This window comes from Capra hircus, chromosome 10 (assembly GCF_001704415.2).
Source record: "Capra hircus breed San Clemente chromosome 10, ASM170441v1, whole genome shotgun sequence".
NCBI lineage: Eukaryota > Metazoa > Chordata > Mammalia > Artiodactyla > Bovidae > Capra > Capra hircus.
In genome coordinates, this window is record NC_030817.1 from 48816415 (window position 1) to 48843256 (window position 26842).

Sequence of the window (26842 nt, forward strand, 5' to 3'; positions counted from 1 at the left end):
TATTTCTATTTGGCACTTCACAAAGAACACACAATTAGTTCTTTACAAGACTGTGAGCTTCTCTCAAGAGTGGGCACTAGATCTTAAGTCCTTTGTATCTTCTCTAGGTTATGGGACTTATTTCAGGTAGATGATCACATGCTCCTGAAAATGGGCCCCCTCCCAGAGTTATAAAAAATGAATCAAGAATCTTAGCTAGTTAGTTTTAGGGTAGATCTCTAACCTTGTTTTTTCTAATAAGACTAAGTTGGGGATAGAGTGGGAAGGAGTAATGGGAGAGCCTGGGAAATATCTTTTCTTTTTCTTTCTGATAAAAGGCTGAGGGCTGCCCTTACCACCTTGTTTGGGATGTATGAAGGTAAAATATTTGGAGCTGTGGTAGCCATCTTGTGATCATGAGGCAACAGACACAGAACAGCAACGTTGGAGCTGATGGAACACAGAAGATAAACAAGTCACTGGATGAACCCTCAGTACCTCCTATCACCAAAATTCTTATTAAGCTAAAGATGAATGTCTTTATGGCTTAATCCACTGTTAGGCTTTCTCTCAGTTGTAGCCAAAAGCACCTCAAGTACTACACAACACTTTCCCTCCAGAATGCCTTACTGGTTTATTATAGCCACTGATTCCTGTTTTGTTTGCGTATTCTTGATGATACAAAAATTATACCACCCCCCTTTATTACTGAGAATCCTAAATACTTAACTATACAGAGATTACATTACTTTCATTTTACCTTGAGTGACTGCTGACTGTCTTCCTTAGGATTTTTCATTTTCTTCAAGTACTTTAGAATTTTGGTTTGCAGGCTTCTCTTATGAGTCTTTCTACTCTTCTCCTCCTCCCTTCCCAATCTCCACTCTCTTCTTGCCTTTTATGATTGCTTCTACCACGTCCACACTCAGGGCTCTGGTCCTGTGGTGAGAGTAGGGCTACTGAAAACCTACACAGATCTGTTTCACAAAGAAGGAGGCTCTGGCTCAGGCAAGACCTGGCTACAATATAAGTTACCGTCCTAGGCACTGGTTGTTGCTGCATCTTAGTATCAAAAGTGAGGAATCTTCAAGTTAGACTGTGGCTTCTTACTCTTTAAGATTTGAAATTTCTGGGTGGTCTTTCTTGCTTACAGACCTAGAGCTCAAGTTCTGGCTTACAATTTCAGTGCACTTATCACTTTGTATTTTTGGTTCACCAAAATGCCTATCATGCTTTTGGACATAGATGTGCTTTAAAATATTCTCAATTTTCTATTATTTTTCAATTCAAAGATCCCCAAATACCCATATCTAGGTACACCACAGAGTAACATTTTAAAGCAAACATTTTATGTCAATGAACAAAAGGAAAGATTTGTTGTTGTTACAGCATAAAACTCTGTCATATATCATTCATCAGTAAAAAATTATAAGTGAACAGCAGAGTTTAGATGAACAAGATAAGATCCATATAGCCTTCTGGATTAATGACAGAGACCAGATTAGCAGCACTGCTCCTCCTTATGCTGATTTTTTCCCCCATTTCCTCAACTTTCAGGAGATCAAAGGAAGAAGTGCTTCAGGTCTGTTTACAAAATGACATGCGCTCTACATAAAATACATCCCATAAATCACTTTAAAATCCAGTCAGTTTAATATAAAATGTTTTTAATTGTTTTTGAAAACATTTAAAAAACAATTTTTGAGCACTTTCAATAAAAAAAGAGAACTGAAATGCTACTGCAATATTCAACTACTGTAGTTTCAGCAGGTACAACAGACAACAAAACACTGGGGAAATCTTGACTTTTTGCACTAAATGAAAACATGAAACAGGGCTTGTTTTTGTCATTTATGGTGTAGTAAAGCACATTATAGTACAAGACTCTTATATGAACCTCTGATGCACTGCACAAAAAAACACTTTCCTTCTTTTCAGTTCAAAAGTCAGTGCTTATTGCAATTATATGCAAAATTATTTACTTCATGAAGTCTTATCATGATAAACAGTATGCAAAATGTTTAAAACATCAAAACAATGAAAATAATCTGAGAGAAGAACATATTCAACAATAACTAAGCAGAATTAGTAAACATAAAATAGTAAATAACTTGTGAATAACTATGTTTGTCTGGTTAACACTGAACCAGTTTCAATACAGCCAAGAAAAAAAAAGTGGTTACAGGAATACCTAGTACTGTACAAGATAAGTCAATAACACTCATGCACATTTTGTGATCATGTATTAACATGGTGAAGCAAACTAAACTTAATTCTTCCTGCTGTAATATTCTCATGTAAGAGAATAAGAAATAGAAATATCTCATTGAGATTAATGCACATTGCTACATAAGACAATTTTATCTGTCACTTTGATGACATTTTGTCTTTTCATAATGAAACACATTTAAAAAGTTTAATCTGTGGACTGTATTGGTTGCATTTATCCTAAGAGATGTGCCTACCACAGGTTCAACAAATTTAGTGCAATATATGAATCCCAGAAAATTTGCTGGACGAATTCAACCAAATTTAAAGTGTTTGCTGCAATACTATACAGGGGTTAAAAATCCTCCAGTCTTTATATTTTTATCAAAAAAGATTCCCATTATTTTTTATATTAGTAGGAAGCTAATAATGTAAACAAGGGATTAGAATGGCCTCAAAATCTCCTTTTCAGAGTATCTCATATAGAAAGGCTCCCATCATTTGTTAAGAGAAATCACACAGTTTCCTTTGGGTATTGCATACTTTGGTGTGCAGTAGTGCTGTGTCTCAATGTACAGTGAAGAAATAACTAGCATCAAGAAAAAATATCTAACAGATCATTAAATCAAGATAACAGCAAACACACAAATGTCAGTAACTAGGACATATCAATATATAAACCTCTGAGCCAACCCTAGCACCATTTATTTATCAAAATGTTAATATCCTATCTTGCAAATTTATTGAACAATGAAACCGTAATAAACTCATCACATTTGTTAAATATTCATTGATTGTAGTCTTCTGATTGGCTTACTAATTAAGGTAAAGGAAAGCTTAGTTAGGTTCAAGATAGCAGAGCAATGGTTTAAGGATAACTTTAAAAATTTAATGGCAAATTTTTAAGTCTATTTGAAACTAATCTTGAAAATCACTTAAATGGAGCTGTCAACTAGTGAGAAGACTTGTGTCAGCATGAAATTCATAAATAATTATTCACAAAACAAATTGGGAGCTATAAGAGAGAAACATTCTAAAACAAATCCTGAGTGCTTCTTTTTGCAATTGTGGTTATCACAATAAATAAATTAAGCATGTTATAAAATGCTCCTCTTCTTCAAGTACTATTAGATATCCCCTTTGTTTTATCAGAGATAAAGATTTGTGACTTCGGACCTCGGGTGATGAAATGTCGTCTTTTAAGTTTTTTGTGTTCTCTCTCTCCTGCTTGCTTGTGTTTCAAAGGGATCCCATGATCAAACTGCATTTCTATGTTCAGGAGGAGTGAAGGAGCCAGTCGCTAAATTGAGGACTTAAGAATACTATAAATAAAAACCTTCAAAATAAATCTTAAATAGAATTTAATATATGCATACAGACATATTGTGATGAAACTAAGAAAATGCTTTTTAGTTTCCTTCTAAATTTCCTTATCTCAACTAACCAGATAATAAAACGTAAGATATTCTTCTAACATGCTTGCGTTTGTTCTATTAAATTACAACATTTCGCATTACTTACTTGCTTTGTTTACATATGTGTGTGTGTGCATGCGCCTGCATGCGTGCATGTCTCTGTGGTAGCTCCATATTAAAACTAACATTTTAAAAGAAGACTAACGCAAGGTCACAAATAAAAATGGCTACTAGTTTTTCCTTTTAATAATTTTAGTGCAGCTTTTGCTTTCCTTATATTAATATTTCATTTTCCATTATTTCCTCCTATTTAAGCCCTTCGTTGCAGGTGCAAATGGTACTGAAGTCCCAGAAAGTCCTACAGAGATTTTATTTTTTCATTCTACAGTAGCTCTATGCTTCAAGCCTAAATACTTATAATAACCTGAATATTATCCCTGTTTCAAGGAAGACCTTCTTGTCTACAGTTCACTTTAGCTATGATTTCATACTTAAAAAGATAATGCCAACAACAACAAAATATCCTATATCTAAAATCAATGGTTTCCTCTAAAATCTGTGCAGATCAACCAATGAAATAAAATGAACTTATACAAAATAAAGATCTAGACTGCTCTTGTAAAAGCTGGTTATTCTTTCGTTTACTAGCAAACAATGTGATTAAATGGGGGAACATTACAAAATTTAAAACCTAATATTTTTTTTTCTACAGCCTACTCTTTTCAGAAACTTGGTAAGAACTGAGGCGAGTCTAACCATTTCCTACTGAAGAAGAAACCATTTCGGCAGCAAACTCTTTTTAAAATGTCACAATTAATAGTAAGTGTTTCTGCTGCGGGAGGCACTTCCATTAAGACAAATACAATACATATGTCTTTAGTTACAGTGTGCTACATATTATAAAACAAAATTTAACCCAACATTTCAACAGTAGGATGGTCCTTGCTTTCTATCCATTCAAAACCTGATGAAGTCATAGAGCTCATTGAGTCACTGCAAATTTGTTGAAACAAGGGGTCATTCTTTAATTCTTCCAGTGTAGGTTCATCATCTTGTCCCTGCTGACGACCTGGATCAAACAGTAGATTTGGGTCTAGAGTGTTCAAATCGTTGATGCTGCCTGAGAGCTCAGAAGACAACCTGATGTCACTAGAGAAGTCAGACGCAGGATTAGTGAGGTCAGATGCTACCTGACCTACTAGCTGCTGGCTGGTCTGCAAGCTGTCTCCACTCAACAGGTCTTTAACAGTGCTGCTGAAATCTAACTGTTGCTCTCCAATTTCTGATTGTGCTTGATTATCCTCAGGAGAAAAACTGATCTGATCGGTGCTATTACTTTTGGTGAGGTAAGATGGTGCTTGGAATTCATAAATAGAAGTGCTGGAATCAATCATATTCTGCGGATTGGCACTCGGAAAGACAGTGGACGTTTCCAAAATCTGAGTGAGATTCATCCGGGCGGTGTAATTGGAGGGCAGATTGTTCATGCCCAAACCTCTCACAGCATCATCATTGTCAGAATCAAGTTTACTCAACAAAACATTGGTTATTTTCTTACTGTTCGTTTGCTTTTGAAGAGCGTTTGGGAAGGCTGTTTGCATCATGACTGTCAATGGAACTGATTGACTTCTTTGAGCTATGTTGTTGGCACATGCATCTGTGTGGACATTTGTGAAAACATGAACTTCGGGGGTTACTGTACTTCCAAAGGGGGTCACATTGGATCGGGGGATATTAGATACTGGGTAGAGGGTGCTTCCACTAAGATTACGCTGGCGATGAACAGCAGGGCTCACACTCCGGCACCTGAAGTTGCTGCTGGCAGATGAATTAGTTCCTTTATTATCAAGAGGGGCAGGGACCGCAAAACCCTCCTGTTTATTGGTGTTATTTACAGTGGCACCTTGATGCTGCACAGGAGAGACAGGAGTTAAACGACCAAAATGACTGTCATGATGTCTGGATTGAGACTGATAAGACTGCCCAGGCACAGCGAAAGCGTGAGGTTTCCTGAAACGGTCTTCCACTAGTTCCTGATAGCTTGGGAGAATGCCATGGCCAGAAACAGATGAATTACCAACCCCACTATACCCATTATTCATCCATTCAAGCTTGGTTTTGTCAGGGTGTGTGGCCATGGGTCTTTGCATTGGTTTCACAGGACTACTTGAGACAATGCTGGCATCATGATATGCCATACTGGAGCTTATTGGGGTAAATGCAAAAGGATTCCTGCATTCCACGGGGCTGGGAGGGACACTACTGCTGCAGTTAGAGTGTGGCGTACCGATGGGTGTATGTCGGCTACTTCCCAAAGCACTATCCACAGGTGTCGTCTGGGCCAGCCTGGAGCAAGGGCTCTCCCGTGACAGACTCTGCGACCCAGCAATCATTTCAGATGTGGGGGTCGGGGTGGGGGTGGGGGTAGGAGTGGGCGTGGGTGTGGGTGTGGGGGTGTGGATTGGAGTGCCATTGCTATGAATTGGGTGATAGAAGTGGGTGCTGGAGGTGTGAGATGACATTGGAGCTCCTGGAGTCACAGATTGACTCTGCAGGGTCATTCCCAAACAGTTACCATAAGAATGAGAGTTGTTCATTGACATCTGCTGCTCCATGAGCACCAGCTCTTCTACAATACTATCCTGTGTAAGCTCATCGTCAAAAGGAAAGTAGCTTTCATTTGTTTGGGAAACAGAAGGCTCAAATTCCTTCAGTTCGGACTGTAGAGGTAACTGATCTGAAGACTGTGCTTGTATTTGATTCAAAGAAGATTCTTGGATCTGGCCATGCAGCTGCTGGGAATATGTGTCCTGTGGCATTCCTTCTAATTCCCAAACAGACTTCTCTAAGTCATTGATATCTGAGTGCTCGGGAATTGTCATAACACTGATATCTTGCTGTTGTTCACAGCCAGCAGATATAAACTCAGAATCCTTAGTGACCTGTTGCCACTCATTTGGATTAAAGCTGCCATCTGATTTTGAATCATTGTCCAAGAGAAAGACACTGCCTTCCAGCTTTACTTTGATATCTGGAGATGATGATGGTGTGGTTTGCTGTTCTAAAGCTGAATCGCTGGTAACAAGAGCAGAGGAATCCAAGGGCTGACTTGCCACTATGTGTGAGTTGACATGTGTTGAGACCTTGCTGGAAATCTGAGCACCTGCTGCTGAGCTCTCTGTTTTCCCTGAATGTGGAACCTTTGGGTCCTTCTTAACACTGCCTGGTTTCTGACCTTCTGGGATAACTGCAGACGGCTGTTCCACAATTGGTTTCTTTATAGGAGGCACCTGGGACTCTTGCAGTGCAGAAGAGAGCCGCTTTCTTGGACTTTTAGTGCACAATTTAGGGTCTTTATTTATTGAGTCACCATTAGATGGTGAGCTGGTGCTGGTGAAAGTGAAGTTCTGAGTGGCAACTGAGAGAGTGACAGTGTTCTGATTATTGCCTGTTGAAGTGCCCGGCAGAATTTCATTACAGCGATTTTTACATTTGGTCCTCTGGTCACAGACCTTAGTTGCTTTTATTTCAACGACACCGTCATTGGAAGGTTTCTGTACTACTCCATCTATATTACTCTTCTGTCCTGAGAGGGCACCAGGTGTTGTTTTGGGCATGTCGGTCCCGTCAGAGTTCTCTTGGCACTGTATCGGAGGCTCATCCGATGATGTCTCAGGCTCCATTTTGACTTCCACGGCAGAGGGTCCCCCGGTGCTGCTGGTCTTGGATCCGGGAGACTGAAGTGAAACAACAGAACCATTCTTGATCTGTGGGATGGTCCGCGCTTCTTCTGTTGTTCCTGTAGCACTGTTTGCTGAGGCAGAATGTTTCAGAGGGGTACTGCTGCTGCTGGGTGTGAGGGATATCGCTGTCATTTTCACCACATTTAGAGAACTCATGTGTGAGGTGGGCACAACGGCGGTTTTGATGGGACTACTAGTGAAGAGGACAGTAGTCGGAGAGCGGATGGTGAGTGCACTGGTGCTGGCTGGCTTGGGTAAGATCTGGGGGTAGCGGTGCCGGGCAGAACGATCCCCGCCGGGACTGGCTGGGACGTTCTGAGGAGTCTTTGGTGTCTGTTTCACAGACTGCATGTGCTGAGTGACCACCTGTACATTGAGGGGAAGAACTTTGCCATCAGAAGAACTCATTGGACTTGGTGAAGTTACCAATTGCCTGGTCCGTTGGACCTGTTAAAAGGTAGAAAACAAAAATACCAGATTTATCAAGTCCAGAGTATAAACAGCAATTCATATAATTCATTAGTATTGAGGCATTTTATACATGGAATGCTAAAAAAAGAAAAAAACAGTTCCTATGTTAGACAAGAATTCTTTTAGACCAGATAAATAAACACTATAATACATGCAACACAGTGTAATATAGTTACCAAATACAATGATATGTAGGAAGAATATTAAGATGTCAGTAAAAAATTTCACATTGCTAAAACAATGATTTTTTTAAGGAGGTTATAGAGAGCAGAAATAAAATCTGAAGAACTATCACAACTATTTACTAACTGGAATTTGTGCCAAGATGACTCACTCACAGGGGAGACTGTCTTATACGTGGACTGACCTTGGACATTACTAACAAACCACTGTGGATAAGGTCTCAGATAAAACTACCGCCTTCCCCAGTTCGCTGTATAATGATCAGTGCAAGAGAATTGTTCCCAGGTACTCCATGCTTTAATGACAGGATGATGACGATGATAATGATAAAAACAAGAAAAAAATAAGATACAATATCTTTCTAATAGTATCACAAATAACAACCTAAAATACTATCTTGCTTTAGTACGATATACTCTCATATTGAAAGCCTGTTCGTCATAACCTCAGTAGTGTGGGATAGGCAAGGAGTATACTCAGACCTCAATTTATTGATAAGGAGAGAGACTCAGAGTAACTAAGAGACTTGCCTGAGGTCCTGTGTTCAGCAAGCCAGAGATGGGACTATTCACCGATACACATTATAATTTTGTTCCATTTGAATGATAAAAAGAAAAAAAAAATTAAAAAAAAAAAAAAAAAAGAAGCCTGCCTTTGTGTCATCTTTGCTGAGCCAGAGATGAAACAACTCTGAAAATGACTCATCTCCTATGTAAAGCTCTGACTGGTTATACGCAAACTTATGTGTCTTGTAATTTCACTTCTGTTCTGTTTATAGCTTATTTTGTAGATAACAACGTATATCCTGAATAAAAGACAATTGACTGAAGTGAAATCTTTGTGTGGTCACAAACTCAGTTTATACCTGAATTTATACCTCTGCTTATGGAGGAGCCTGGTGGGCTGCAGTCCATGGGGTCGCTAAGAGTCTGACACAACTGAACGACTTCACTTTCACTTTTCACTTTCATGCACTGGAGAGGGAAATGGCAACCCACTCCAGTATTCTTGCCTGGAGAATCCCAGGCATGGAGGAGCCTGGTGGGCTGCCGTCTATGGGGTCTCACAGAGTTGGACACGACTGAAGCGACTTAGCAGTAGCAACAGCAGCATACCTCTGCTTGCTGCCTTCTCCTGTGCTACTTTTAATTAAACAATGGACTTCCCACCATCCCAGTCATGCCAAATGCTGTTTAATGATATTACCGGAATGGGACTAGGGACAGCTGCCACGACGATACCGATAGGTTGAGGAGAGAGGATTGCAGGGTTCCCATTAGAGAGATTAGTCACTCCATTGCTTGCTGCGCCTTCTGATTTTTTTGCTGAGGATTCTCCTGGCAAAGGGGATTGTAGTTTCTGTTCTTGCTGCTTCTTCTGGATTTTCCGTTGCAATTGCTGTTTAGCATCAATAGGAGATGGCAGAGTCTTCACTTGAGGCTGAAAGGAATTACTTTCAGCTGTAGGTATAAAAGCAGAAGGCTGGGTAATTCCTTTAATTCCTGAAAATAAACAGAAAGGAGAGCGTAAATACTCCTTAGAGAAGGCAGTTACAATTCAATTTCTTTGATTATGTAGCCATCTACTGGACAAAGCAACAAACCCAGGACATTTTAACTCACAATTTCTTTACAAAACATTAACATTACATTTACAGTTTATAAATATTTGCCAAAATGGTTTTAATTGAACCTTAAAATATGGCTCAACTTAGTAGTTAAACCAGCAATAACAGATGAAGATTTTGAAAAGAATAGTAGCTATATCACTAATGTGCAGAAGTTAAGACAAGTCAATGCCAAGCTAACATGTTTTACATTTTATCAGATGTCAGAAAATCTCCTTCCCCTCTTCTCTAATTAAGAAACTCATGCATTTTTATGATTTTAATATTCAGCCCACAAGGGGCACTCAAAACATATTTGCAGAAACCATCTATATCTTAGGAAAAAATGCATGGGGAAAACAAGTCTTTAATTCCACAAGAATTTCATAAAAATAGGTACTACAGTTTTAACTGAAACACAGAAAAAGGAATGATAAAATAAACACGGGATATATTTTAAGAAAAACTGGTTATGTAAGAAAATTAATTTTTCAAAAGCTCATTTCACATCTAGGGAGTGGTATTAAGATCAACAAAAAGGGAGCAGAGTCAGTAAGAAGAATGGAGAGAGGCCAGGGGAGGACACCCCGTCCTGAGGAAACGCCCTGCCCTTCCCTTCCCCAGACGGTTCTGCTTTTCATCTCGTGAACAGCAATAGCCTGGTGAGTGGGAGACGAGGAGGAGAGAAAGTACCTGTAAACTCTCACCCACACACTCATTCCTCAACAATCTCTCATTTTTCTGACCTTCCCTTTAATCACCTAAGTGCTATTTTTTCCCCTCAAATCCAACTCAAATCGCACTGCTCCCTTGCAACCCATAGCCTCGGCTCCGGCTGCTCAGCACCTGCACCCCAAGAGCCTCTGCCAACCGCCAAAAGCTCTCTGTCTGATGCCAGGGTTTCTGGATGGGAACGGGTTCCAAGCAGCTGACTTAGAAAAGGACATCTGTAATACAACCTGTTCTTAATATGGAGACTATAAAAAAACAGATTCCTCTTCAAAGGATGAAGATTATTCACTACAAAAGGTATTTTTAAAAGTGGCAGTGGCTGAGAACAAAATTGCAGGAGATTCTAAAATACTGAGTAATGACACAGTTATTAAAAGAACAGCCTCCCAAGCTACTTTCAAAAAGTTACAAATGTCTATTTATATATTGTATCTATTTATATGTCTAGTTATATATTGTATAATATATATTATATATTATCTATACAAATGTCTATTTATATGATTGTCAGTATTTTCATTTATAGAATATACTTTTCTTCACACTTATGCCTTAAAAATCCATTAATTCAACATTATTTTTTTAGTTAGCCTATGTGAATACTGTGGGAAGTAAGACAGATGTTTCTTTGATATGACATCTATGATATCATAGATATCATGATATCTAGATACCTATGACAATCTCTTAAATCCTCAATGTGTTCCTCTTCTGGGTGTCAGCAGGGATAGGAGAAAGGGAACACTGAAAGTTGAATGGCCCATATCTTTTTCTGAACCTGTTTTGCTAGAAGCTAGAACAGTCTTATGTAAAGGAGTAACCTTGATTTTGGAGACAGACAAATCAGGATTCAAATTCTGGCTCCACAATTCATCTGACTGACTATGGACAAATTACTTCCCTTAGTCTTGAGCTTCCCTGGTGGCTCAGATGGTAAAGCGTCTGCCTGCAATGCGGGGGACCCGGGTTTGATCCCTGGGTTGGGAAGATCTCCTGGAGAAGGAAATGGCAACCCACTCCAGTACTCTTGCCTGGAGAGTCGCACGGGTAGAGGAGCCTGGCAGGCTATAGTCCATGGGGGCCGCAGAGTCGGACACGACTGAGCGACTTCATTTCTTTCACTTTCCCTTAGTTTTTTTCCGATCTTTAAAATGGGAATAAATACCACATCTCTTACAGGATTGCCATGGGAATAAATGAGGTAACAGATGTGAACTAACTAGCTACATCAGGCTGCCCATGCACTCCTCAGCCCCTGTGTAACTGTAAATGTATGGATTTGAGTCATCCAGTTTATATTGAGATATGAAAAATTATGATGAGGCTCTTGTAAAAGGCATTTTGGTCATGTTGATGGTCCTCAAATGACAAAAAAAATGAGAGAACAGAACAATCTCACACACATACCACAAATGCTTAAAGCTTCTTAAACATAGAGGAAAAGGATTCCTTATTAAAATAATGAAGTTAAGATAAAAAAATAAAGTTATTTAAGAGTATAATTATAGTCCTCACTGTGAGAAATTTACCATTTCACATTATTTTTAAAGAAGTTATAATTTCCTAGAGTAATAACAAAATTTATTCACTCTTTCTTAGGTTATTAAAGTATGACCGAAATAAGACATTTGAAAAATTTCATGAAAACAGGTAGTTTATACAGCTATTAACTTACAAGGGAGTCATTATTCTAATGATACTGCCAGTCCTCAAACTGTCAATTCTAGAGTTCCTATCTGAATAAAAATAGCTATTTGAATGCATATTTAAAAAGTCACTCTTGTTATTTCATATGCTTCATTCACATGATTTACTTTTTGTGAGACCAGGTACCTTTCACATTGTCCAAAGATAACTTCATTTATAAGTATTAGTTTTGGGTATAGGAGTCTCAGCAAGTAGTTTAAAAACTTAACTTTACTATTTACTTGTAATATTTATTAATTAAGAAACACATATATACTTAAAAGTGCACATACATATATTCTTTAAATATAAACATATACACTTTAAAATAGCAATGGAAAAATTAATGAAATACCAACTAGCAAATCATAACAGTTTCATATTTAAGCAGATCAACATACAAAGCTGTAACTTAAAATTTATCACGAAAAAACTATTATTATTATTTTTGTTAATTCAATAAGTCCATCTGAATTTAGAATTAAATGAAGAGTAAACATATACAAATACTAAAAAGAGAGAGAAGTGTTATGGCTAAACTCTTTTTTTACCACCAACTCTAGATGTAATAACACCCCGTCAGTTTCAGCTTGTTAATAATTTTGTACCTGGTGGTGCTGCTGCCATTACAGTAAGCGCTGCCATCGACTTGGTGCCTATATAGTGACTTTTTACAAGGAAGCGGGCTAATTCCAAGACTGTGTCAAATGGCTGGCTTAACACCTTCTGGGCCCACTCACACACAAGACGGCAGGCAGAAGAGATAACTTCTTCATCAATGTTCTGAAGCTGCCCAGAAGGTTCAGCGCCTTCCAACTAAACAGAAGAAAAAGGGGGGTGGGGAAGACTTTTAAAAAGAAAGTTCAGAGAAATTAAGTTGAAGTACAGTCAAGATACATAGGAAGTGAGTGAGTGAAAGTCACTCAGTTGTGTCCGACTCTTTGTGACCCCATGGACTGTAGTTCACCAGATTCCTCTGTCCATGGAATTCTTCAGGCAAGAATACACTAGCGGGTTACCATTTCCTTCTCCAGGGGATCTTCTTGACCCAGGGAGCGAACCTGGGTCTCCTGCATTGTAGGCTGATTTACTGTCTAAACCACCAGTGAAGCCCCTTAATCAGAAGATATAATCTTAATCTGTCAGATCAAAGCAGTACTAAGTGACTGGTGTTGGCAGGCATAAAAGTAGATCCTTGCAAATATGGGTCCTATGCCTGTACCTACTGGTGCACAGCCATCAGCAGCATTGTGAATATAACATCTAAACATGTTGTTAAACATACATGAAGAATAACAGATCTGAATTTTTCTAAAAGCCTTTTCTAACATCAAGAAAACAAACTATGCCATGAATTATATTTTCTCTTCTGAAAACATTCATTCTATACACATTACTCTGTAGCTCAAATTTTCCATTTGACAATATATACCATGAATATATCCACAAATCAGTAACTTTAGATCCATCTTTTTTTCCCCTAATTTCAAGAGCCATGTGAAATAAGCAATGTACGCTAACAGTGTCCAGCCATTGTTGAGTTTTTTGGCTCATTTATTTAGTAAAAGGCACAGTTCCTGGTCCCTGGTTTAATCCAAATGAGACTATGTAGTATGCATTTCAATGTTGATAATAAGGTACAATTTTACTTGGGATTCCCTGGTGGCTCAGCTGGTAAAGAATCCACCTGCAGTGTAGGAGACCTGGGTTCAATTCCAGGGTTGGGAAGATGCGCTGGAGAAGGGAACAGGTCACCCATTCTAGTCCAAACACATGATCGTTGTTTGTTTATCCAAATTAGACTATGCAGTATGCATTTTGATGTTGATAATAAGGTACAATTTTATTTATTAAAAATAAAAGGCAGAAATTCTTACCCCATCTCCAGTTTTGTGAAAATCAAGATTGGGCAGTGTTGGCATATGAACAAAAGCTTTTTTTCTTAGTCCACTGTAGCAATATGTAATAAATGGTCAAGGTCTAAAGTACTCTACATTAAATAAACTGTTTATATAGTTAGCACATGGAAAGCAACCATATATGAAATGAGAATCAAATTGGCCTGAGACATCATCTACTTTCTGAGTTCTTCAGGAAGAGACTTTAATATTAGAAACTCAGGACACCTTTACTCTTTTGAAACTACAACAGTTCTTATAGAATATTACCATCTTAAAGGAAACAAAATGATTCTCATCTGGTATAAATTTTATGAATAAATGTTCCTAATAAGCTGTGCCAGCCACCAGTGACAAACAGGTCAGAAGGGAAGGAATATCCAGATGGAAACCTGGCAGAGAGAAGGGAAACTCTAGCCAGGGCACAGGGACAAGAACAACTCTTAAGAGTGTCACAAGGGCTTTAACCTTTTCACTTCTCTTTTTCCACTGAAACACACAGGATTATCACCTGTAACATGCCAATGACACACCAAGACATTTTTGTTTGCACTCAGGACACAAGACTAGGTTGTGCAACTAGTAGCTAGAGAACACCTGCCTGGAGTCATTTTAGAAAAGCAGCCTCTCCCCTTCCCCTTCTCATCTCCTCCATGGAAGAATTTTCATGCTTTGAAAGAGGCCAACAGCTAAGCAGAGAGAAATGATGTATTTCTAATAGGATTTCTAACCCTCCATGTGACAATCTTCTTCCAAGGGTAGGAAGAACTTTATAATAAAGTCTTAATTTTAATTTCCTTACTTCTGTTTGCTCCTATGGGCCTTTTCTATGCCCTGGTTTAATTTTAAAATAGCCATTAGATGACTGGATGAAAAACAGTTTAAAGATAACACTAATCCTGCAGGCCAAGTTCCACAAGAAAATTTTTTGAACGTTGTGTATATCACCAGGACGAGCCCTATGTTTCTAAGGTAGAGGAAGGAAAGATGATAAGCTAACATCTTTTCCCACTTTTATTGATATAATTTTCAAGTGCTGTCCTATGGTGTACCTTAATAATCCTCATTACTGAGGAAAAGAAGAGCAAACCATTAAGGACACATTACAGTGACACAGTAAGGTGAGATCTATCACAATCCTAATAACCACCATTTGTTATTTCTCTTGCAGTGTGATAAATAGCTGGGAGAATAACATTTACAATTATTCTAAGTACTTTTGGGTTGTTTATATTTGTTGATTTAAATTTATTTCTAAATATAGTTGCTAGTTGAACTACAACAGCACATGTTCAGTAATAAGTGAGAACTTAAAGAGATCACTGAAAATTAAACTGGTAAAGGATATTTAGATTTGCCTCTTGTGCCCAGACGACGTGCCTTCATGTTTGGAAAGACATTTTTCATAATCTTCCCGAAGTCAGCAGCGCTTAATGGATGGTAACCAAGATTGTCACAATAGCTCCTGCAAGAGAAGAAGGGATCAATTTAGAGAGCAACAGAACTCAGAATCACATTAGCACAGTGTCATTTCAGTCAAATCTGACCCTTATGACAAGGTGAAGAAACACATCTTCAAGTCATTCACTACAATTTTCACTGATACATGCTCATCCTTCTTTAAAGACTAACTCAGGCTTAGTTTCATCCTCAGGGCATACAGTGTTACTGCTTTTAACAGCAGAAACTAACACTCAACCAGTTGGGCTCTCTGTTTCCACATATGTCTCAAGCTCATATACTGGAGGAATTTCCAATGTCGACATTATGGGTGTCAGACAGAGACCAGACTACTACATGGTTTAGATGACACACATGCTATATTATGACTAAAGGAACCTCAGGGATCGTCTATACCAACTCTCATTTTACCAGTAAGGGAAAAAATGAAGGCACAGTGTTCTCATCCCTACCACCCCTATTAATGCCACGAAAAAGGTACTTAATAAGGCAGTAACTTCAAGTGGGACCAGGGAAACAAGCCAAGTCTTAACTACTACTAGAATCAGGTACTCTGTCTTTTTCTACAGCTGCCAGTCCTAGGTAGAAGACCAATTCCTCCTTCACCAGTTCAGCAGCAGGAAAAGGCCATTTCCTGTTGGCCTTTGGGAGAACCACTACCTGAGGCATACCAAAGAAGTCAGAGGAATTGCAAAATAACTCAGTCAAATCTCCCTGCTCACTCCTCATTTCAGAATCAACCAATATAGCTTCTTGATGAAGAAGTCAGGTGGTAGAGATCCAAGGAGAGAGGTTTAGGATAAACAAGAAAATCCACTAGAATGGGCAGCATATAGTGGTAACCGGGACTTGAGTTCTTGTAGTGGATGGTTGAGTATGCTGGCAACATCTTTGAAGTGATCTGAACTTGGAAGTCAAATTGGTAGACACTCAGGAGAAAGATGCCCTTTGGGTTTAGCACAGGCCCCCAGTGGTGGCTCAGACGGTAAAGCGTCTGTCTATAATGCGGGAGACCTGGGTTCAATCCCTGGGTCGGGAAGATTCCCTGGAGAAGGAAATGGCAACCCACTCCAGTACTCTTGCCTGGAATATCCCATGGACGGAGGAGCTTGGTGCAGGCTACTGTCCATGGGGTGGTGAAGAGTCGGGCATGACTGAGCAACTTCACTTTCTTTCTTCACTTTCAGAAGGATGGAAGCCTCAACAGAGAGAATGGGTAGGTCTGAAGACTGGTGTTTCCCTTGATTGTACCCTCCCTGTTGCAGCACCAAGCACCGCACACTCCTGTTGTGGGTGGGGCTGAGGGGAAGAGTGGAGGTGCCTAGCAGATGCATTCTCAACGATGCTGCAGAGCAGGAAGAAGGGAAAGGAGCTGATATGCAGTGCGAATTCCCTCTATAAGGAATATTAACATCACATTCAAGCTGAGACTGAATGTGATACTCCAAGTGGTTCAGGGGCCAAGGTTTAAAGCGCAAAGTGAAGCAATGACTCTTTTGTGGAACTGACAATTTAAATAAATGAACTGCATCAAATCATAACCATTTCACTAGCAAGTTAAACGAGCACAGAAAGAAAATGAATGAGCTCTTTTACAACTTGGGGCCTTGATACTTGTTTCTTCTACCTGGAATATTTTCTTACCCTTCAAGTTTCAGACTGGTATGATTTTGAAAGGGTCTCTTCTGTCTTCCCTATCCAAAGCAGTGCTCTCCTGCCATGCCCTCATCACCTTCCTTATCTGTGTATTTTGTATCTTTTATTCTCTTAGCTTCCAATTATGTAACAGCTAATTTATTTGTTGTTTGTCTCCTCCATTAGACTATAAGTTCAACCAGGGCAGTGACCATGTCTATTTGGTTCACCACTGTATTCTTAGAACAAGGAACAAGACTGAAGAGTCACATTAGACCGTAATATGACATATAACTTGATATGATTTTAAATATGACTTAGTAAGTATGTCATATTTAAAATGACAAGAAACCTTAAAGAAACACATTGAAGCAATGTGCAAATGAAGCAAAAAAGAAAACAGTGCCCACTGGTTCCTATAACAGCACTGGCAGGTGGGCCTAAAAAACCTGAACTCATATAAAGAGAAAGCAATGAGTCTAATGAGAGATATAATATCCATTCTATCCTCCTTTTGTGACTGAGGTTTTGATGGGTTTTTTCCCCCACTGTATTAGTACACTAAAGTTCTTTACTTTGGCAGAAGGGGTAGGGAGAAGGTTGGCAAAACTAAGCGTCAGGATGACTGATGCAAAATTTGCTTGTCAAATTGAATTAATCCTGATTTTAGAATGATTTTAGAATGTGACCATCCAGTTTCATCTGGTTTTTGACTCTTATTTATGCCACTAAAAGAGGGGAATTCATTGGGAGAATAAAATTTTAAAATAATGAACTTACCTTTAAAATATTCTTTAGCAGGTAAATGTAAAATGTACCTTGGAGGCATATGAACAGCTCAAATTATACCTCCTGAATCAAACAGAAGGCAATGTTGGGAATAAAACTACTTATGACCCAACACTCTACACTTTGAAATCTTACATGTCGAAGAGAAAACAGAGTGCCTCAGTTTGAAAGTAACAATAACAACCCCTGAACAGGTCATCAATTTCTTCGTGAAATGAGTTCAGAAGGTTGTATAGTTCAACTTCCTGCCAGGTATGGAAATGGCTATCCTCAAATGGGTATCTGAGCACTTTACCTGAGAGAGAGAGCTCTAGATTGTGAGGTGGTCTAACCAATCTTCAGTGGTTCTAATTACCAAAGAAAAAGAATTTCATTATTATAGCCTCTTCCCTACTGAGAAGTTCCAGATATTCAATGACTCTTTAATATATCAATAATTAAATATTTATCAGCTCCTCTGTCCATGGAATTCTCCCAGCAAGAATCCTGGGCTGGGTAGCCATTCCCTTCTCCAGGGGTTCCCCCCAACCTAGGGATCAAACCCGGATCTCCTGCATTACAGGCAGATTCTTTGCTGTCTGAGCCATTTATAGGCTATCTTACTTATTCACAATTTTGAAACCAGGGCTATATAACACACCATAGGTCATTCCAGGCCACGTCAAGATCTTGGTTAGTTTATATCTTGTTTTCCTGCTTCATAACTTTAACTGCAGTTTAATCAAGCAAGATATGGTGTCAATTAACACCTAACTCAGCATCAGATTATATTTACAGGACTCAAAAAAAGGGGAATGCACAGAGAATGTGCTTTTTACAGGATAACTAACAGTCTAATGCCATTCTTGAAATCAGATTTTTCTTTTTGTTTTACTGTTTTATTTTTGAAGTATGCTTTACAGACTTTGAAATTAAGCCTAACATTTAATATGGCCAACATGTCACTCAAAATCTTCAGCAGCAAGTCTATCTTTAAAGTTTATTCATACCATTTACAGATAAACTATGTAAGTTAACAGCAAACATTGTTTAAAGGTACAAAAATATAAATGAAAATCATAAAATACTTGTGGCAAAATACAGTCATAGGATACATAACAATACTTAGACATTTTTGGACTGCTTCATACATGTTACTTCATTTAATTCCACCCCAACAAGTTTCCCTGACAGCTCAGTCGGTAAAGAATCTGCCTGCAATGCAGGAGACCCCTGCTCGATTTCTGGGTCAGGAAGATCCCCTGGAGAAGGGATAGGCTATCCACTCCAACATTCTCAGGTTTCCCTTGTGGTTCAGCTGGTAAAGCAATATGGGAGACCTGGGTTCAGTCCCTGGGTTGGGAAGATCCCCTGGAGAAGGGAAAAGCCATCCACTCCAGTATTCTTGCCTAGAGAATTCCATGGACTATACAGTCCATGGAGTTGCAAAGAATTCTCCAGGCCAGAGTAGTGGAGTAGGTAGCCTTTCCCTTCTCCAGGGAATCTTCCCAACCCAGCAATCGAAGCCGTGTCTCCTGCACTGTAGGTGGATTCTTTACCAGCTGAGCCACTACTGCCTAAATGCCAGTTAATGAGGATGGTGACAGCCCCTAGAGTGCAATTAAGCTGTCTCATTGCAATGACACATTTCTACCTATAAAAAGATTGATGAAAGGATAATCTGTATATTATTATGTAGAAAATAAAGGAAAATACCATTACATGTTTATGAAATGGTATAAAGTCTAGCTGCTTTTCTTCATTAGAACATGCTTTCAATTTGTGTACCAAAAGTTCTCATTGGGTTATGGACTCCTACAAATTCAAGACATCGACTTCTGACTTAATGTGTGATTCCAAAATGCTTTTCTTTTTGTAAAAAACCCTTGGACCCGCTTCACTCATCTTTCCCAGCCTTTACTAACATCTTTTTCGCAACCAACAATAAATTATCTCTATCTGTTGGCTTTTTTAAAAAGAATTTTTAGTTGCAACATGTATGAGAGATCACATTGTATTTGTCTTTCTCTGTCTGATTTACTTCACTTAGCATAATGCTCTTGAGGCCCATCCATGTTGCTGCAAATGCCAAGATTTCATTCTTTCTTAAGGCTGAGAAATATTCCACTGTGTATATGCACAATGTCTTTATCCATTCACTCACTGATGGACGCTTAGGTTGTTTCCATATCTTGGCTTTTATAAACAGTGCTGCAGTGAACATGGCACTGCATATATTTTCAAGTTAGTGTTTTCATTTTTCAGATATACAGCCAGAAGCAGACTGCTGGATCATGTGGTAGTTCTGTTTTTAATTTCTCAAGACCCTCCACACTGTTTTTCATAGTGGCTGCACCAATTTATATTCCTGCCAACAGCACACAAGGGTTCAATTTTCTTGACATCCTCACCAATGCTTGTAATTTGTTGTCTTTTTGATAACAGTCACTCTGACAGGTGTGAGGTGATAGTTCATTGTGGTTTTGATTTGCATTTCCCTGATGATTAGTGATGCTGAGCATCTTTTCATATACCTCTTGTTTTCGTCTTGATGTCTCTTTTGGAAAATGTCTATTTATATCTTCTACCCAATTGAAAACTCAAATCATTTTTGTTGTTGAGTTGAATGATTTTTTATACACTTTGAATATTAACCTCTTAACAGATATATGACTTGCAACTCACTAGGTTGCCTTTTTATTTGGCTGATAGTTTTAATGCAGTTCTATTTGTTTATCTTTGATTTTTTAAAATTCTATCTTTGCTGTCGGATTAAAAAAATCATCACCAAGACCCACATCAAGAAGTGGGTCTTATCCAAATGCAGAAGAATACATCTTCTTCTCAAGTGCACATGGAACATTCTCCAGGATACATTTTGGGACACAAATCAAACCTCAGTAAATTTAAGAAAACGTAAATCATATCGAGCATCTTCTCTGACCACAACATTATGAGACTAGATATCAATTACAACAACAACAGAAAAAACCCTGTAAAAACACAAACACATGGAGATTAAACAACACATTTCTAAATAACCAACAGGTTACTGAAGGTATCAAAAAGGAAATCAAAGATCTTACCGAAATAAATGAAAAATAAATGAAAGGAATAATAGTAAAGATTAATAAAACTGAAAGCTGGTCTTTGAGAAGATAAACAAAATTGACAAACCTTTAGCCAGACTCATCAAGAAAAAAAGGGAGAAGAATCAACGCAACAAAATTAGAAATGAAAAAGGGGAGGTTACAACAGACAACGCAGAAATACAAAGGATTATAAGAGACTATTATGAACAATAACCCACTCCAGTGTTCTTGCCTGGAGAATCCCAGGGACGGCGGAGCCTGGTGGGCTGCGTCTATGGGGTCGCACAGAGTTGGACACGACTGAAGTGACTTAGCATATTATGAACAATTATATGGCAATAAAATGTATAACCTGGAAGAAATGGACAGATTCTTAGAAAAGTTTAATCCTCTAAGACTGAACCAGAAAGACACAGAAATTATGAACAACCCAATTATAAACACTCAAATTGAAGCTGTGATAAAAAATCTCCCAAAAAACAAAAGCTCAGGACCAGATGGCTTCACAGGAGAATTTTATCAATCATTTAGAGAAGAGCTAATGCCTATCCTTCTAAAACTCTTTCAAAAAATTGCAGAGGAATGAACACTTCCAAACTCATTCTACAAGGCCTCCATCACCCTGATACAAAACCAGACAAAGACAACACAATAAAAGAAAACCACAGGCCAATATCACTGATGAACATAGATGCAAAAATTCCCAACAAAATTTTAGCAAACAGAATTCAGCAACACATCAAAAAGCTCATACACCATGACCAAGATGGGTTTATTCCAGGAATGCAAGGATTCTTCAATATATGCAAATCAATCAATGTGACATACCATATTAACAAATTGAAAGATAAAAACCATATGATACTCTCAGTAGATGTAGAAAAAGCTTTTTATAAAAGTCAGCACCCATTTGATTAAAACTCTTAAAAAAATGGGCAGAGAAGGAACCTACCTCAACACAGTAAAGGCTGTATATGATAAGCCTACAGCAAGCATTATTCTCAATGGTGAAAAACTGAAAGCATTCCCTCTAAGATCAGGAACAAAACAAGGGTGTCCACTTTCACCACTATTATTCAACATAATTCTGGAAGTTCTAGCTACAGCAATCAGAGAGGAAAAAGAAATAAATCCAGATTGGAAAAGAAGAAGTAAAGCTCTCACTGTTTGAAGATGACATGATACTGTACATAGAAAACCCTAAAGATAGTATCAGAAAATTACTAGAGCTAATCAGTGAATTTAGCAAAGTTGCAGGACACAAAATCACTTGTACACACAAGTGATTCAGGATACACAGAAATCACTTGTATTTCTATATACTAACAATGAAAAATCAGAAAGAGAGATTAAGGAATCAATCCCATTCACCATTGCAACAAAAAGAATTAAATGTCTAGGAATAAACTTACCTAAGGAGACAAAAGAACTGTACACAGAAAATTATAAGACATGAAAGAAATCAAAGATGACATGAATAGATGGAGAGATATTCCATGTTCTTGAGCAGGAAGAATCAATATTGTGAAAAGGACTATACGACCAAATGCAATCTATAGATTCAAAGTAACTTCTATCAAATTACCAATGGCATTTTTCACAAAACTAGAACAAAAAATTTCACAATTCATATGGAAACACAAAAGACCCTGAATAGCCAAAGCAGTCTTAAGAAAGAAGAATGGAGCTAGAGGAATCAACCTTCTTGACTTCATATTATACTACAAAGCTACAGTCATCAAGACAGTATGGTACTGGCACAAAAACAGAAATATAGACCAATGGAACAAGATAGAAAGCCCAGAAATAAACCCATGCACCTATGGGTACCTTATTTTTGACAAAGGAAGCAAGAATATACAATAGGGCAAAGACAACTTCTTCAATAAATGGTGCTGGGAAAACTGGACAGCTACATGTAAAAGAATGAAATTAGAACACTTTCTAACACATACACAAAGATAAACTCAAAATGGATTAAAGACCTAAATGTAAGACCAGAAACTATAAAACTCTTAAGAGGAAAACATAGGCAGAACACTCTATGACATAAATCAAAGCAAGATCCTCTACGACCCACCTTCTAGAGTAACAGAAATAAAAACAAAAGTAAACAAGTGAGACCTGATTAAACTTAAAAGCTTTTGCACAGCAAAGGAAACTATAAGCAAGGTGAAAAGACACCCTCAGAATGGGAGAAAATAATAGCAAATGAAACAATTGACAAAGGATTAATTTCCAAAATATACAAGCAGCTCATAGAACTCAACACCAGAAAAACAACCCAATCAAAAAGTGGGAAAAAGACCTAAACAGACATTTCTCCAAAGAAGACATACAGATGGCTAACAAACACATGAAAAGATGCTCAACATCACTCATTATTAGAGAAACGCAAATCAAAACTACAATGAGATATCACCTCAAACCAGTCAGAATGGCCATCATTAAAAAGTCTACAAACAATAAATTCTGGAGAGGGTGTGGAGAAAAGGGAATGCTCTTGCACTGTTGGAGGGAATGTAAATTGATACAGCTACTATGGAAGACAGTACGGAGATTCTTTAAAATTAAAACTAGGAATAAAGCCACCATATGACCCAGCAATCCCACTCCTAGGCATATACCCTGAGGAAGCCAAAATTGAAAAAGACACATGTAACCCATTGTTCATTGCAGCACTATTTACAATAGCTAGAACATGGAAGCAATCTAGGTGTCCATCAACAGATGAATGGATAAAGAAGTTGTGATACATATACACAATGGAATATTACTCAGCCATAAAAAGGAACATATTTGAGTCAGTTCTAATGAGGTGGATAAACGTAGAACCTATTATACAGAGTGAAGTGAGTCAGAAAGATAAATAACATACTCTAACGCATATATATGGAATCTAGAAAAATGGCACTCTAGTATTTATCTACAGGGCAGCAATGGAGAAACAGAGAGAATGGACTTACGGACATGGGGAGAGAGGAGGAGAGGGTGAGATATATGGAAAGAATAACATCGAAACTTACATTACCATATGTAAAATAGACAGCCAACAGGAATTTGCTGTATGGCTCAGGAAACTCAAACAGGGGCTCTGTATCAACCCAGAGAGGTGGCATGGGGAGGGAGACAGGAGGGAGGTTCAAAAGGAAAGGGATATATGTATACCTATGGCTGATTCATGTTGAGGTTTGACAGAAAAAACAAAATTCTGTAAAGCAATTATCCTTCAATAAAAATTAATTAATTAAAAGATGTGGTACATATATACACTGGGGGGAAAAAAAACAGAAGTAGGTCTTGCTACCTGTCTTTTCTTCTAGGAGTTCATGATTTTAGGTCTTGTGTTCAGGCCTTTAATCCAGTTTGAGGAAATTTTTTGTGTGGTATAAAATCCCAGTTTCATTCTTCTCCGTGAGGCTCTCCAGTTTCCCCAACACTATTTATTGAAGAGACTGTCCTTATCCCACTGCATAATTTTGGCTTCTTTGTTGTAAATTAATTGACCATATATGTGTGGGTTTATTTCTGGGCTCTCTATTCAGCTTCATTCAACTATATGTTTTCATGCCAATACCATATTGTTGTTACAGAATAGAGTTTGAAATCAGGGGGTATGATGCCTGAAGGTTTGTTCTTCTTTCTCATGATTGCTTCGGCTGCTTAAGGTCTTTTTTGGTCCCACACAAATTTTAGAATTCCTTGTTCTGTTTCTATGAAAAATGATATTCGAATTTTGATTGGAATTGTATTTAATCTGTGGACTGCTTTGATTAGTACAGACATTTAACACTATTAATTCTTCCAACGCATGAGGAAAAACTATCTCTCCATTTATTTGTGTTTTCTTCAATTGCTTTCCTTGATGTCTTGTAGTTTTCAGTGTACAGGTCCTGAACACTGGTGGTTAAATGTAATCCCAAAAAGATTTTTTTTGATACAACTGTAAATAGGACTGTTTTCTTAATTTTGCTGATAGCTTTTTAAAAAAAAATACAATAACTTTATTCATTTATTTCTGGCTGTGCTGGGTCTTTGTTGCTGCACTGGCTTTCTCCAGTTGCGGTGAGTGGGGGCGACTCTCTAGCTGTGGTGCACAGGCTTCTCACTTCAGTGGCTTCTGCTGTTGCGGAGCACGGGCTCTAGGGCACGTGGGCTTCGGCAGTTATGGCTCCCAGGCTCTGGAGCACAGGTTCAGTAGCTGCAGGGCACAGGCTTAGCTGTTCTGTGGCATATGGGATCTTCCCAGATCATGTATCAAACCTGTGTCTCCTGCACTGGCTGACAGATTCTTTACCACTAAACCACCAGGGAAGCCCTGACAGTGTGTAGAAATGCAAAAGATTTTTGTGTATTCATTTGAACTCTGCAACATTACTCAGTTTATTAGTTCTAATTGTTTTTTGTTGGACTCCTTAGCCTTTTATTTCTTTTTCTTGCCTACTTGCAAGGGCTAAGACTCCCAGTACTGTGGTGAATAAAAGTGGCAAGAGTGGGCAGCTTTTGAGTATGACATTGGTTGTGGGCTTGTTGTATATGGCTTCTGTTATGTTGAGGTACATTTCCTTTACAGTTGCTTTATTGAGTTTTTTTCATCATAAATAATGTTGATTTCTGTCAAATGCTTTTCCTGTAGCTACTGAGATAATCATGATTTTTATCCTTCACTTTGTGTTGTATCACATTGACTGATTTGTGAATGTTGACCCAGCAATATTTATCTCTAGAATAAACCCCACTTGATCATGTTGTATGAGCCTTTTAACATATTACTGAATTCAGTTTGCTAATATTTTCTGAGAATTTTTACATCTATATTCAACAGGAATATTGTCTGTAATTTTCTTTTCTTATGGCATCCTTGTTTGGTTTTGGGATCAGGGTAATTCTGGCTTCATGAAATGAGTTTGGAAGTTTCTACCCACCTCTTCTATTTTTTCAAAGAGTTTGAGAAAGATAGGTAGTAATTCTTCTTTAAATGTCTGGTAGAACATTTGGAAGGTTTTTGATTACTGATTCAATCTCCTTAACTAGTAATTAGTTGGTTCAAATTTTCTATTTCTTTATGATCTCAGTCTTGGTAGGTTGTATGTTTCTAGGAATTTATCCATTTCTTCTAGGTTGTTCAATATGTTGGCATGTCACTGTCTAAAGTAGTCTCTTATGATCCTTTGTATTTCTGTGGTATCAGTTGTACTATCTCCCATTCACTTCTGATGTCATTTATTTGACTCCTCTTTTGCTCTTGGTGACTCTAGCTAACAGTTTTTCTGCTCTAATCTTTGTTATTTCCTTCCTTCTACTGACTTTGGGCTTTGTTCTTCTTTAACTAGTCTCTTGAGGTGAAAAGTAAGTTTTTTTTGAGGCTGCTGTTGTTTCTTGAGGTAGGCATTTATCACCATGAACTTTCCTCTTTAACTCTGCTGAGTAGAGTACTCTTTGTTGGAGATTTTTCCCTTTCAGCATTTTGAATATATTGAGCCAGTCCCATCTGGCTTATAAAGTTTCTGCTGACAAATCTGCAGATAATCTTATGGGGGTCTGCTTATTCATAACTGGTTGCTTTTTCTTGCTGCTTTAAAGATTTTCTCCTTGTATCTAACTTTTGACATTTCAATTATAATGTGTCTTATCTCCATTTTATTAAGGATTTTTTGCTGAGGTTTAACCTTATGCTTTATTTGGAACATATTCCTCTGTTTCTTTATTTTGCTTGACTTTGTGATGGTTTCTATGCAGTAGATGAAACCACCACCTACCCAGTCTTGAAGGAGTACAGGAGATGAAACTCATTGTTCAAACCTGTCCTAGGTCTTGGTTTGGCCCTTAAACTTTTGTACTTTTCCAAGTGGTCTATTATATTTTTTAATAACTCCCACTACTTAAGTATGTACCAAGACCTATCAGGGCCCCAAAAGGGGAGGATCTCAGCACCTAAAATCAGGCTGACTGGAAGTCAGACCCT

At 38.1% G+C, this 26842-nt stretch overlaps 1 protein-coding gene across 1 annotated transcript in view; it reads right to left on the reverse strand.

Annotated features, from left to right (window-relative positions):
• Positions 1626-26842, reverse strand: part of RFX7 (regulatory factor X7) — a 142141-nt gene continuing 116924 nt past the window's right edge. Inside the window, exons 6-10 of the mRNA XM_018054246.1 lie at positions 15270-15386; positions 13901-13985; positions 12632-12839; positions 9206-9501; positions 1626-7792 (exon numbers count right to left, since the gene is read on the reverse strand). Of these exons, the coding sequence (XP_017909735.1) occupies positions 4514-7792; positions 9206-9501; positions 12632-12839; positions 13901-13985; positions 15270-15386 (3985 nt within the window). The 3' untranslated portion in view covers positions 1626-4513. The remainder of the gene's footprint in view (positions 7793-9205; positions 9502-12631; positions 12840-13900; positions 13986-15269; positions 15387-26842) is intronic.